Here is a 15,423-nt window from a genome sequence, read left to right as displayed (position 1 = left end):
AGAGAGAGAGAGAGAGAGAGAGAGAGAGAGAGAGAGAGAGAGAGAGAGAGAGAGAGAGAGAGAAAATAAATTGCCTCAGGACAAAAAAAAAAAGCTGAAGGAATATGTCTCACTGGAGTAAGGGGAGAGAATGGTCCAAGCAATATAGCATCTGTAAGAATTGGCAAAACTTGGAGCAGACCAACACATGGCAACTCTGCAAGAGGCAATGAAACTGCAGAATAGGATGAGTCCAGCTTGAGCCACTCCACACAGGTAGAGAAGTTAGAGAAGGAAGGAATCCTACAAACTCTTAAGTGGCAATGGAGCCCCGGGGATGCCAAGGAATGAAGAGGAGGAACTGGGACTACAATGACCTATTCACTCCCACATGGCAGCAGAGTCCTGAGACAGATGGAGGAGGGGACCTGCCTAGCTCAGGGTAGTGGGCAGAGGCATGGAAGCAGCAAAGTAGGGACCAGTCCAGTCCATGAAACAAGAGGGGGCTGGTAGCACAGGATGCTGCACCTAGCTAGACAAAACAGATGCAAACCTCCCCAGAGCAAGTCAGCAGGGCCACTTTCTCAATAGACACACCATAAAGCACAAGGGCAGCTGAGACTACCCCATGTACCTGAGGAAACAAAAGTACTTTGCAAGTATGGAGCAGTGCTTCCAGGAACAGAGAAGAATCTCAACAAATAGATATAGTAAAAGGGGGGGGGGTGGAATCAACTAGAAAAATAAGCAAAAGAAAAAAAAATCCCTGACCTTAGAAAGTTACTTTAGTGACTGAAAACCAAAATAAAAACTCAGAAAAAGACAACAATGTCTAAAAGGAAACATGTGAAGCCTCAAAGGAAAGAGTGAAACAATGCTGGGTCTCAAAAGAATCCCTAGAACTTGAAATGAAATTTAAAACCTAAACAATAAGAAATCTGACAGAAAAATTCAACAGCTGGGGGAGGAGGAGAATTCACAGAAGAAAACCACTCTCTAATTGCAGGGGAATGAAGGGAAGAAGGTAGGAAGGTTGGAGGAATGGGAGAAAGGAGAGAGGAAGGTAGAGGAAGGGAAAGGAAGGTAGTGGGGTCCCAGCCCAGGCAGGGGGAAAATGACCAGAGAGACCTTCCGGGCTCAAATAAAAGATCAGAGAGCAACTTTAGGGTTTAGAATAGCTAGGTTTTATTTAAATTAGGAAGGGGAAGGTCTAGGAAAAACTAGGAGGTAGATAGAAAGGAGAAAAGGGGCCAAGAGTGAGAGATCAGGATCCCAGAGCCTCCCAGCTCCAGAGAGCAAAGCAGAGAGACCCTAGGGTAGAGAGCAAAAAGGAGCCAAACTTTCTCTTTTATACTTTCTCAGAGGAGTTGTCAGGGGAAGTTGTAGCAGAGAGCCCTGGGAGTGGTAGTCTTTCAGGACTGACAACAATTCCAAATGGCACACTAAGAAGAAGAATATGTCAAAAGGAAAGTGACAGCACAAAAATATCTTGAAGAAAACAACTTCCTAAGAAATGGACTGTACCAAATGGAATGGTTTCCCTCCCACTCAGAAATAAACCCCAATAAAGAAAACGATTCTTTAGAGTAGGGGTATATTTGTTATTAAAATAAAATGTTTAATTTAAAAAAACAACAAAGAGTAGTGTTAGTCAAATGGAAAAGGAAATACAAAAACTCAAGTTAGAAAATAACTTCCTAAAAATCAGAATTAAACAAACAGAAGTTGATGAAACCATAAGACAACAGGAAACAGTAAGATAGATTTTTTTTTAATTAAAAAATATTAGAAAATTTAAAATATCTCACTGGAAAAATGACCAACCTGGAAAATAAATCCAGGAATGATAATTTAGGAATCTCTGAAATATCTGACAGCCCCAATCAAAAAAAGAGCCTGGACACCAGATACAAGAAATCATCAGGGAAAACTGCCCTGACATCCTTGAACGAGAGGAAAAAAACAGAAATTGAGAGAATCCACTGATTATCTCCTAAAAGAGACCTCAAAATCAAATACCCCAAGGCTATTGTAGTTGAACTCCAGAACTCATAATTGAGAAGATACAATAAGGATTACACAGGACCAAGCAGCTTCTACATTAAAGGACCGGAAGGCATGGAATGATATTCCAAAAGGTAAAAGATCTAGTACTACAACCTAGAATTACTTACCTAGCAAAACTGAGTATAATTTTCTAGGGGAGGAAATTGACATTTAATTAAATAGAGGAATTTCAGGCTTCTATGACCAAAAAAACCAGAGCTGAAAAGAAAAATTCAATAAGCAAATTCAACACTCAAGATAAGCTTAAAAAGGTAAAGTGAAAACTTAAGGGTTTGGTAAGGTTGACTTGAATACCTTCATATCTGGGAAGGTGATAATTGAAATAATTAAGATATCTATGATACTTGAAAAAGGTATGGTCCTTAAAGTAGGCAAAATACCTAAAGTACCTTAAGAACTTTCTCACTATTGGAGGAATGAAAAGGAGGAAAGAAAGAAAGAAAGAAAGGAAGGAAGGAAGGAAGGAAGGAAGGAAGGAAGGAAGGAAGGAAGGAAGGAAGGAAGGAAGGAAGATAAATAAGATAAACTGATATATACATGGGTTGATGAGGACATGATTGGGGATCGAAACTACCACACCAATGCAACTATCAACAATTTGGAAATAGGTCTTGATTAATGACACATGTTAAAACCAGTGGAAATGCATATCGGCCAGGGGAGGGAGAGACCGGGAAGGGGGGGGGGTGAAGGGGAAAGTAAGAGCATAAATCATGTAACCATGTTAACTTTTCTAAAATATAAATATTAATAAATGTTTAAAAAAAAGATAAACTGATATAAAAAAAGGATGGGAAAGAGGAACACATAGAAAGAAAAGGAGAGATAGGAGGGTGTAAATAGGTGGCTAATACAGATGGGAAAGGTTGGCTATGACTGAACTTTATTCCCATCAGAACCTGCTCAAAGTGAGAATAAAACCACACTAATTGGCTATAGAAACCTACCTTACCCCATAGGGAAGTAGGAGGGTAGGGAGAATAAAAGAGGAGGAAGGAAGTGCAGCCTCTGACATTGTCAATCACCTTCTTCTTGACTTTCTCTTCTCTTAAGTTTTCATGACACTGCACTCCTGATTCTCTTCCTGCCTGACTACTTTTTCCTCAATCTCCTTTCTTGGATTTCCAACCAGATCATGCCTGTAAAGGTAAGTGACCCCCAGGACTCTGCTCTAGTGCAGCTAGGTGTTACAGTGGATAGAGTGCCATGCCTGGAGTCAGGAGGACCTGAGTTAAAATCTAGATACCTCCTGGTTGTGTGACCCTGGCTAAGTCACTTAACCCTGTTTGCCTAGCCCTTGTCCTTCTGTCTTAAGAGTTGTTACTAGAACAGAAAGTAAGGTTTTAGAAAAAGAAGATAAAGCTAATAATGTACATACTACCTATCCCACAGTGATGTTTGGAGGAAAGTGCCATAAAGTATATACAAATTTGACCTATTATTATTATTGCTATTACTTAGACACAAATCTAGCCCCAGACACTTACTAGCTGAGCAAATCACGTAACCTTATTTGCTTCAGTTTTCTCATCTACAAAATGAGCTGGAGAAGGAAATAGCAAACCACTCTAGTATCTTTGCCAAGAGAACCCCAAATGGGTCAAGAAGAGTTGGACACAACTGAAAATGACTAAATAATAACAGGACTCTGTCCTAGGCCCTTCAGGATTTTCCCTCAATACTATCTCACCAGATGATCTCATTAGCTTGCTTGGTTCCAACTATCATTTCTACACAATTTCTACACAATTATTAGCCTTAACCTCACTCCCAAACTACAATGCAAGAGATCTCTCATCTCCAAATACTTTATGGACATCTTAAACTGAAGATCCCATAGATGTTTCAAAACTATGTCTAAAACTAAATGCATTATTATCTTTCTCCCTAATCACTTCTTCTTCTTAGTGTCCCTATTTCTGTTAAAGTCACCATTCTCCTTCCCAGGCACTCAGGCTATGAACCTAGATATCATACTTAACTCTTTACTTTCTCATCCCCCAAATCCAATCTGTCACCAAGTCCAGTCAACCTACCTTAGCAACATCTTTCCTATTTAACTCCTTCTCTTCTCTGGCACTGCCATCATCCTGGGGCAAGCCCTCATCACCCTCAGGGTTAAACTACTGCAAATAGTAACATGCAAACAGATTCTCCTCAACCCACTAAATTGAAGAGAAATAGCAGGTTGAGAAATACTGATAAGAGAACTCCCTGGGTAGAGGTAGAGGTCGAGGAAAGAAAGGACAAGGAATGCTGATACAATCAGCACAGTTAGAGAGAAACTGTTAGGGCAGAAACCAAAAATCAAAACACTTTTTCAGTAGGGCAGGTGACTCCAAGAGCAAAGAAGAGAAAGCCTAATTCAATGAGAATATGGTCAGAATTCAGGAAAGACACTAGTACTAAAGGGGGGTGGGAGTGAGGGTAGTTTGAACCTTGCTTTCCCAATTGTCAAAGACAAACAAAGTCCTGGCTTCTATCACTGTGCTTCCCACTGGTAAGCACATCCCTCCTGCACCTTTCATTTGTATCTAGACTTTCATTATACTCCAATCTTCTTAGAATTTTGCCTAAAGAATACAGCTGGAACTGAATGAAGGTCAGAAAAGCTTCCCCATGAATAAAAAGTATGGAATCATTAGTGTAAACTTTAAAACATCTATTCTAGCTGTCCAAAGACCTTTCTTATTTAGTTCTTATACCTGGAAATGAACATAACCACTGCCTAAGTGAGATGCAAAAATGCCTTTACTTCCATTCTAACTTGTTACCTAGATTTTGAGATTTTATAATCACATGTATTCAGAGTAACTGAGATTTCTGAGACTACCACAAATCAAATAATTAAGCCTATTGGAAGTCAATCCAGTTTCTAAGATCATTTCTCAAATAAAAGGAAAATGGTCCTTGAATCTTATTCTTAATACAAAATTAAAAAAAAAACAACCAAATTGAAATAAATTTATCTATTTTAGTGTATTTTAGTGTAGAATAAAACCTTTTTTTCAGAGCTTATTAGTTTAAAAGACAAACCAATATATTTTCCCATTCAACCACCCCAAAACGTACTAAAAAGTTTAACTTTGTGATAACCTTTAAAGGAAATACACATTATTATAACACAAGTCACTTTTAAACCACTTAAGAGGAAATAATTTAGAGATTTAATTTGTAACAGTTTCTCTTTCATCAAATAACAATATTAAATCTGAAACTTACCTGTTCAAGTTCATATCTCTCCAGAGTATTTTCAAGAAAGAGAAAACCAAATTGAACAAGGGTGAAAAAAAGGTCCCCTTTTCTACTTTCAATTAACTTTAACTCTATTGATTATTTACTCTCAAACAGATCTTTGGTACTTTGAACTAAACCATTCCTCAACAGAACACAGGGGGGTTCTGCATAGCAAACTCTCAAGTTTTCGTCATCTCTGTAATAAAATCAATTAAAGACAAAGAATGGGTTTACTTAAAGCATCTGAAAATTTAAAAGTATTCATTTGCTAAATTTTGCTGTAACATCATATTATGAATATGTACAAGCCCGTGGTTTCTCATCCTCAACATGGAAATTCTGGCACTTTGAAGAGAATCAGAGGGAATCACTCACAGGACACAGAGATTTGGTAAATATTAGTCTAGAAGAAAAGAGGCTCAGAATTTTGAGACAAGCAGTAAAATATAGTGGAAAAAACCTTCAATTTTCAGTAAAAAGCCCTGAGAATGAATCCCAACTCTACTACTTACCAATATACCTCTGACAGGTTAACTATTCTGAGCCTCAATGTCTTATTTTGTAAAATACAGGACAAATAATTATATACTTTATTCCTCACTAGTGGTCTATGTATTTTGCAAGACTTTAAGAGATGTCACATAGTCAGATTACAAATTCTAGTCTAATCTGCTCTTTCCACTATGCCCTCAAGGATTCTGATTTTCTAATTAAGAAAATTCCCTTCATTCAAAACCTTTTCCTTTTTATGTAGTTTCATTTTCTGGCTCCCAGTGAGAAACTTTCTCTGTCCAATGGTACTATATTACTGGTCTTCCTTTCCATTTGCATTTTCTCTCAGACCCCTCAATTCACTGGTCTTCAATGTGAAATTAATAGAGCTTATATTTCAATACTACTACTAGATTTCTCTTGTACCATCATTCCTAATGTGAGGTTCATGCTCTCCACATTTATCATCTAATCCGGACTCTGGTAGCCCTTATTAGTGATACCCAGAATACACTCTCACATTTCTCAATGACTTGAGTACTTCATAGTCTCCATATTGACTCCAACTCTGGCCCCCTTGCCAGGGGACTTCACCATCCATGGTGATACAACCTTTACTATCCTGTCCTCCCAATTCTTGAATGTACTCACCTCTCAAGACCTCCACTCTACCTGCTCACAACTCACTCCTAAGATCTGCCCCAGAGGCAGTACACCATAGTATAATAGGCAAGCTAGCTTCAAATCTTGCCTCAGACTCAGAGAGTTGAATCTGGCTGACTGAGGATCCTTCTGGCTCCCAGTCTGGGCTCCTCAGCCGTACACACGGTAATCATACCTTGATCCTGCTATTACCCACAAGTGCTTCACTCTCAAGATCAAGAATTCTAAAATTCCTTTAGCTGCTAACAATCTTCCACCACTCTCCGCCCCGCTATGCATTTCTCCTCCCAAAGCGATTCTTCAAGCTCTTCAAGCTCTCACCCCTCAGTACTTCCCCAGGCTCTAACTTCTGTTCTGGCTACACAATCCTCCCTTCCCAATCTTACCCCCTCACTGAACCGACTCAACTATATACCGTGCTCTACTTTAATCCTTTGCTTCTTTGTCCACCTACCCTGGGCCTATTCATACAGTGCTGAATAGAGCTGAAGGAAGGCATCCAGCCATGCTAACTGGATCTCTTAGATAACGTGTTATTTCATCTCCATTGTGTCCTCACTGTAGTACGGCAATGCTTTTATGTCTTCATAACTGAATCTCTGTCTAACCTTCCTCAAAGGTTATTTCAATCTTTTTCCTGTCCTAGACTCCACAGCTCTTGTCCCTCGGCTCTTTCTGCTGTGGTACTCACTTCATTTTTCACTGAAAAAATTGAGGCCAGGGACAGCAAGGTGGCTCAGTGAATAGAGAGCCAGGCCTAGTATGGGAGGTCCTGGGTTAAATCTGACCTCAGATCCTTCCTAGCTGTGTGACCCTGGACAAGTCACTTAATCCCCACTGCCTAGCCCTTACTACTCTTCTGCCTTAGAACCAATACACAGTATTAATTCTGACAAAAGGAAGGGGCTAAAAAAAAAAATAGAGGTCATTTGCCAAGTGATCTCTCTTTTCTCCTGATATTCTTGTTCCTGATCAAACAAAGTGACATCAACCCCTCCCCCCCCCATGCTTTATTATCAGTTTCTAGTAAAGAAGCAGCCTTTCCTCTTGCTAAGGCCAACACTACACATTACCATTGATCCCCAAACTTCCAGAACAAAATTCATTATTTTCCCCCTAAAATCCTCAAAAGACACATCACCACCTGCCACAAGGTAGGATCTCAAAGGAAAGTACTGAAACATCTACTTGCCTCCTTCAATGGACTTTTTCTCTGATTCTCTAGCACTGATACTTTGCCTCAACTCATTCCTTAATATTTAGCATATGTCCATAACTTCATATTCTCCCCCTGCTAATTATTCTGAACCCCTCCAATGTGATTTTCCTAAAATAGAAATCTGGTCACATTCGATCCCTATTACCTATAAGATCACATATAAATTTGTCTGTTATTTTCTTAAACCATTTCCCAAAGTCCCCCCCTTCCACCTTTCTGTTTTTCTTACACAATGATACCCTCTACAATAGCTCTGTGGTCCAGTCATAATGGCTGCTTCCTTGTATAACGCTCTATCTCTCAAGTGTTTGTACTGGCTGCTCTCCAAGACTAGAAGGTTTTCCCCTCTTTATCTCCACCTCCTGGTTTCTCTTATTCCTTCATGGTTTTGCTCACTGCTCAGAGGAAAGGCAAGCAAGTTATCAACAAGTATATGAAAAATGCTACAAAACAGGAATAATAATAGAAATGCAAAATAAAATGACTCTGAGATTCCATCTCGTATCCATCAGATCATCAAAGATGACAAGATGCTAGAGGGGCTATGATTAGACAAGCACAATGATGCTCTGTTGGTGGAGCTATAAATTGGTTCAGCCATTCCGAAAAACAATTTTAAACTATAGCCCCAAAAATCACTAAACTATATACATGTATTTTTTCACAAGAGATAATACTGCTAAGACATTAGCCTAATTTGGGAGCATAACTAGGGAGAAGACTAATATGAATGAATAAATGAATAAAGCATTTAAGAAGCACTTACATGTGAAAAGCAACATAGTTTACACCATGGCCATCTAAAGCAATATTTTTTGTAGAAGCAAAGAAGCAACATAAAGAAGGTTCCTATCAACAGGGGAACAACAGGAAAAGTCATGGTTTGTGGATGTATTGAAATGAAAGGGAGAGTAAGTGAAGCCTAGGAATACTTGTATCCTTTCTCCAGAGTACCACATTTATCTAACTTTTCTAGACTTTTATCTTTTTCACATAAGGCATAATTACTTGCCCATCTGCTTAAAAATCATATATGAATGAGAAAATATCTCCAATTCTATAGATATGGATGAGAGGCAACATGGCTTGAAGACAGAAAGCCAGCCACAGAGTCAGGAAAACGTGGGTTCAAGTTCTACTTCTGATGGCCTGAGAAAGACACTCAAGCTCTCTTGTAACTATAAACTATAGAATTATGACCAATATGCATGTCTGGAGGAGTTTTCTCACTGAGTTCCCTACATAATGAAACCACAGACCCAGAAAACTCTCCCTCGCTGCCTCCCACACCCTTTATGGAACAGATCTGCTCAATGAAATTTCCATAATCCAAAGTGGTCAAGAGTCCAATAATCCATCACCAAATTTCATAATTTTAACTGTATCTTAGGTGATATAAAAAGGGATAAAGAATAATGAGGAAAACTTACTTTACTTCTGACAGACAGGTGGGAGAATAAGGAAAATATATTATGGAAATTTTATTCTCTGACACACTGTTAAATACTGAGAAATAGGAAGGACAGTGGAAATGAATGCAGTTGCTTTTGGAAATCTATACTATAGTCAGCAAAGCTGGATCTAAAATGCCCCCAAATATATTTGAAGGTACTCTTGGCAGTCATTATTAGAAAAGTTAGAGTGAGAGCCAGGCCTAGAGACAAGAGGTCCTAGGTTCAAACCCGGCCTCAGCCACTTCCCAGCTGTGTGACCCTGGGCAAGCCACTTGACCCCCATTGCCCACCCTTACCAATCTTCCACCTGTGAGACAATACACCGAAGTACAAGGGTTTAAAAAAAAAAAAAAAGTTAGTGAGGCACCAAGAAGGGGTAAATTCATCTAACAATCAATCCAATGTCTCTAAGATCACATTACAATTTAAACAGAAAAACATTCATTTCTGGATTTTTAAACATTTGAACATATCTTTCTAATGGAAAGTAATTTTTGAAACCAAATAAGTAAGTATGCTTGTTAAATTTTAGTACTATGTACTCTTACATCACAATGGTATTAAGTACCAGTCTTCATTGAAAAGAACTGCACTGGGCAGAAAAGGGAAAGGTTCCCTGTTCTCTTCCCACTGGTAGCTGGTAATCTGGACAGACACTGGCACCCACAATTCTGCCTGGCAGTACAAAGAAGTGTGAGAATAGGATGTGAAGAATCTACACATAACTCCCAAAGTAAAAAACTGGCTTTACATACATAACTGAAAATTCTAAGGTTAAACAGATACTTGTGGTTCTATTCCATTCTTGCATAAAAGGAAGAGATAACATCTCTCTCCTACAAAGACTTCTTTCTCCAACCTCTAAGTCAGAGCTCAAATTCAATTGTGTCGGACCCTTTAGCTTGTTTCAAAGGATATTGTCTAGTAGTTCTAACTCACCGGTTTAAATAACCCACTTCTGAATTCAAAGACATACCAAGAAAATAATGTATTTTTAAAAAATATGTTCTAAACTCTAAAATACGATACAAATCATTCCAAATTTTTAGAACGAGACAAAGATTTTCCCATTATCTGATCCATATCTTTTATAATGTTTCCTGTAAATAGAAATAGCCTTAATAAGAAGATTAAGAACAAAGAGATCACAAATAACAAAGTAATTTTCTTTATATATGTTGAAAATGACATTTTAGCTATTTACTGCCTCTACTCAGAAAAGTCTTAAAACACTGGGAAACCTTTCTGATGAGCCTCCTCTGCTACAATTAAACAATGGACCTATCTGGATTCCTTACTCTTTTGAAAATGTAAGAAAACCAACCAATCCCACTCACCTGTTCTGTTCTTCCAGTTTAGCCAGGAGTTCTAAGTCGTCAGGACTCAGTTGTGATGGGGAAGATGGTGAAACAGCTGGTGTGGACAGTGTGGTAGAGGAGGATGTCGTATGTAAAGAAGCAGATGGACTTGCCACCTGGCTGGCCATTTGGCTGACTGTTTGCGAGACTGTGTTCTTCACCCATGTGAGAGTAGAACTCAGCTTTCCTGCAACCTTGTTTGTCGCCACCTGTTGACCAAATATCCATACAGATTTGTACTCACATAGAAATAAGAGTTTGTGTAAAAATTCCCATGCTTTTTTTTTTTTGTTAAACCCTCACCTTCCATCTCAGAATCAATACTGTGTATTGGCTCCAAGGCAGAAGAGCGGTAAGGGTTAGGCAATGGGGGGTGAAGTGACTTGCCCAGGGTCACACAGCTGGGAAGTGTCTGAGGCCAGATTTGAATCTAGAACCTCCTGTCTAGGTCTGGCTCTCAATCCACTGAGCCACCCAGCTGCCCCACCATGTATTTTTTATAACGATATAATCTCTCTAGGAATTTTTCCTCTGCCATCACTGAACCTAGGTATTTTCTTGTTAAAGGTAACATAGGTAGAATGATGTTTTGACAAATGCCTCTAAAATATCTAGCTCTTTTTTCTTAAAAATTAGTTCTAGACATCACATTTTAAGTGAAATAACAAACAAAAAAGGAAAACAACCCTGACTATCAAAACCTGTTAAATAGTGTCTAATTAAAAGAACTGGTAGTGCTTAATTGTGGAAAACATCACACTTCTTAGGGATATAATTGCTAATTTCAAATACCTAAATGCTACCAGAAGACTTATTTTGTAATAACAATAGCTGGCATTTAAAGTACATTTTACAAGGTTTACAAAGCACTTTGCAAATATTATCTCATTTGATCTTCAAAGCAACCTTGGGATGGAGACGCTGTTGTTATCCCTGTTTTACAAATGAGGAAACTGAGGCTGAGAGAAGTTCAGAGATTTGACAGGAGTTACACAGCTAATGAGTGCCTGAAGGTGAGCCCTGAACTCAAGTCTCTCTTACTCCTGTTTTTGTAGTTATAAAAAGTAAAACTTAGACCATTGGGTGTAAAGAAAGATCACTTCTGTTCAACTTAGGAAAGGGTTTTCTAATAAGTAAAACTGTCCAAAGGTGATCTAGGCCACCTCCTCACTAGAAAAGATGAGGTAGAAAATAGACAATTACCTTTCAGAGAAGTGAGATAACATAAAGGACAATCTACATTAGGCAGGCTAGTGGATTCAGGGATCTCAAAAGCTCCTTCCAAAACTTTAAAATCCTATGTCGAAGTCCTAGAATATGGAACCCACTAATCTCAAATTTAAACAAATTCTGTTGGATGGGAAAACTTGCATATCACGTAAGTATTCACAGGTTAGTGGCAACAAAAAATGTTCTTTGGTATCTTTCTATATTTTACATAAATATGTCTATGTTTATATATGTCAACATGAGCTGTGACTTGGATTCTATGTTCAATATTAAAAGGTCTCTATATTCCATATGCAGTGCTCGTGCTATACATGCACCCACCATTAGCTCATCTACTTGGAGCTCTGCACACACCCTGTCCCCCATCTCCAATGAGAGGGTGAGGCACCTGGTTTTTGAGCTTCGGGAAGCCGTACAAGCCACAGCGTTCCTCTCCCTCCCCACTTATCTTACAGTAGGCACAGACTAAAGTGCTTGGGCTGCTTTCAGAGATTAAAATTCCTCCAGAGTGAGCCAGGGGCAAGGACCAAATTATCTACTAAGGAACAGGTTAGATGTCTTTAAACTGGCCACACACACACACGCACACGCACACGCACACGCACACGCACACGCACACGCACGCACCCATGCCCCAGCACTCTCCATTCCTCTCCCTGCCCCTCAAACCCCGACTTACAAAGGTAAATAAAAGTGAGTCAAACAACAAACATTTTTAAAGTGCTTCCTATGTAGCAGAGCCTGCAGGAGGGTCTTTTACTTGTCTTTGCACAGTACTTGATACAGAGCAGGTGCTTAATAAATGTTTATTGGCAGACTTACCAAGTGCAGGGGACATCAAAAAGGGCAAAGACAGTGGCTACCCTCAAGCAGCTTCTCATGGGGGTAACAATACATAAATAAACTGTTCCACAGAGGCCATACATAGAAGAGACAGCGGGGAATCTTAGTGGAGAAGGCTCTAGCAGCTGAGGCAAATGGAAATGGGTGACTTTGGGGGATGATCTGAGCCGAGCTGGGAGAAAAAAAGTTAAGCCTCGTAATGCCATTGCAACACAGATAGCCTTGAATGTGGAAGGCCAATATCTGAGGTCTGTGAGACTTCTAGGGTCAGGGACAAAGGGGAACATCATCTACACCCGTGGAACCACAAAGATTCCAGATGGACAGACAGATGGGCAGGTAGATAGTATAATATATATACAAGTTCTACAGAAAAAATATAGGAATTGATCAGTCTTGCTTTCCCCACCTTGAGGGACGGGGAAAGAACTCAAAGGGCACCAGCAAGCTTACACCAATTATGAAAAAAAGCTCCAGTAGGTAAATTTGCTCATCCCAGGTCTCATGATTTCAATTTTAGTCACTGAGTCATTCAAATTTCTGCACACATTTCAAGTGCACCTAATACTTGCATTTTATATAAACCTAAAAAAAGACCCCTGAGCCCCTTTAACATACTGTACCAAATGACTTCCATTTAACCAAAGTCTGTTTAGTTTGTTACAACTCTGGTCCCTTCAAGCTTGTTAAAAGGTCAGCCTATACATAGCAACAGTTGAAGTCAAGAACAACCGTTTATATAAAACCTTTAGATTCCAGGCTTCTTTTATGAATCTGAAACATTTAGCTGCTTTCCTCTATAAGGCATCTTAACCCCTAAAATTTCCAAAAGGTAAGAAGACTGAATTTCAAATTCCCTTTAGATAGTTTAATGCCTGGTTTTTCCACCAAACCCTTTTCCTATCCCTAACTTCCTTTTCCCACTCCTTCCTCAATTCTCAATGATAGCATGAAGGCATTTCTCTGCTAGCATTTATCCATCCCAAGATGTCTCCCTATCTCAGGGTGATAGTGTATAAAATAAAATATTGAGTAAATTGTAAAAAAAAAAAAGTCATTTTTTTAGTCACAAAAAATCCAATGTAATAATAATCATTAACATTAAGGTAAGAAACTAGGACTTCACACGTGGGCAGACATTGCTTTTTTGTTTGTTTCTAAGGAATGTAGGAAAACACTAGACTTATTTTAAAAAAGCAGCTGCCAAAAAAAGTTTTAAAAAAGGTAAAAAAAAAAAAAGTCAAGCTAAAATCCCCAAGAAGGAATATTGCTGTTATGATTGGTTATTCCCATAGAGAGCACTAAACCACAGCAGGGAACTCTAGCATTCATTTCTTAGCCAGTGTTCCCTCCAAGCAGTGTAAAAAATTTCTGTTACTAGAGGGAAGTCATTGGGTACTAGTGAGCTCCAGCTCCATTTCTTCAACTTTCAAAGTCTACAAGTCTTGATACATCAAGTAGACGTTCCCAGAAGAGCCCTAATAAATATGAACAATACTGCCGGTCCTCTTCCCCACATCAAGTCAACAAACATTTATTAAGCACTTATGTGTGTATAATTGGAAAATCTTGACCCCCTGGAACTGCAGTGCCCACAATTCCTTTCGCCTTTCGTATACCAGTCTGCATACGGTTTGGGTTCACTCTGCCCGGCCCTCTCTCTTCCACGAGAATTGAGTGGTGAACGTCCCTGGGTTCTCTAGCTCCCTAGTTCAATATTAACAAATCTTTGTAAATAGTACACTTTGGAGATCCTGAATATTAATTTTAAAATCTACTTGTGCCAGGCACTGAGCCAAGCAAGAGTCAGCCCCTGCCCTCCAGGAGCCCCCATTCCTAGGGAAGGTTTCAGCTGCCCAGCAGACCCAACGGTCTCCAGGAACTTGAGATACAATGACCAACACACGGGTGCACAGATTTTTTGATCATTTCTAATGATAAAATATCAATTTCTGATAATGAGTCAGCTGACAGGACCAAGAACCTTTTTTAAAAAAATCCTTACATTCTGTCTTAGAATTGATACTAAGTAGCGGTTCCAAGGCTTGGGGAAAAAGTCCAGAAGAACCTTAAGGGCCAGGCTGCAACTGGAGTTAAGGGACCTGCCCAGGGTCATACAACTAAGAAGACTCTAAGGCCAGATTTGAACCCACATCATCTTCAGGCCTGGCTCTCTATCCCGAGCCATCTAGATGTCCCTGGCCAAGGACTTTGGTGACCAAAACTTTCCTTTCTAGGTCTTCCAGACCCATGGCCGCAGCCCCTCAGGGAGCATTTGCCAGGCTTTATAGTCCCCAGTTGATGGCTGCAAGTGCTGGGGTGGACACTCAGCTCCTCCCAAGGCTTTGGGGCCTGTGGGGAGGTGCTGCTGCTGCCTGACCTGCCTGGCCAAGGCTGGCCTGCCTGCCCTGGGGGTGACAGTTGGTTGGCAGTTGGTGCGGATGGCTGGCTCCTTACCCACAGGAGATGCTCCCATGGATGATAGATGTGGAGACTGGACTGAAAGCTGAACTGGTGGTCTGGGGGTGCTGCCATTGTCAGGGCTCCTGTTGACAGTTAGCAGGTGTTTTTGGTGGAGATGAGGAAGGTGGTCCCCTTCTCCATGGTGATTTCCCCCCTCAATGATGGCTATAGGGGCTGAGCAGGTACTTAAAAGACTACATAAATTATAGAGGCATTCTATTATATCAGGCGGCGTGGTGACCTGGATTACCATGAATCACTTCTTCAGACTTTGATCCTCTCTTAGCAGAGGACTGAAAAGAATTTCTGAGCATACAAAGAAGGACTGGACACAGAGGGTTACCATGCCAAGCCTCTATGTGTGCTTTTGTTTTTAGGGGGAAGGGGGGAGAGAGAGAAAGAGAGAGAAGGAAAAGGG

At 39.8% G+C, this 15,423-nt stretch overlaps 1 protein-coding gene across 1 annotated transcript in view; it reads right to left on the bottom strand.

Annotated features, from left to right (window-relative positions):
- Positions 1-10,681, bottom strand: part of EVI5 (ecotropic viral integration site 5) — a 143,844-nt gene extending 133,163 nt beyond the window's left edge. Inside the window, exons 1-2 of the mRNA XM_044674835.1 lie at positions 10,449-10,681; positions 9,680-9,786 (exon numbers count right to left, since the gene is read on the bottom strand). Of these exons, the coding sequence (XP_044530770.1) occupies positions 9,680-9,786; positions 10,449-10,597 (256 nt within the window). The 5' untranslated portion in view covers positions 10,598-10,681. The remainder of the gene's footprint in view (positions 1-9,679; positions 9,787-10,448) is intronic.
- Between the last annotated feature and the right edge of the window lie 4,742 nt (positions 10,682-15,423).

This window comes from Gracilinanus agilis, chromosome 4 (genome assembly GCF_016433145.1).
Source record: "Gracilinanus agilis isolate LMUSP501 chromosome 4, AgileGrace, whole genome shotgun sequence".
NCBI lineage: Eukaryota > Metazoa > Chordata > Mammalia > Didelphimorphia > Didelphidae > Gracilinanus > Gracilinanus agilis.
Note: the sequence above shows the minus strand (reverse complement) of the source record. Positions and strands in the feature narration are given on the sequence as shown.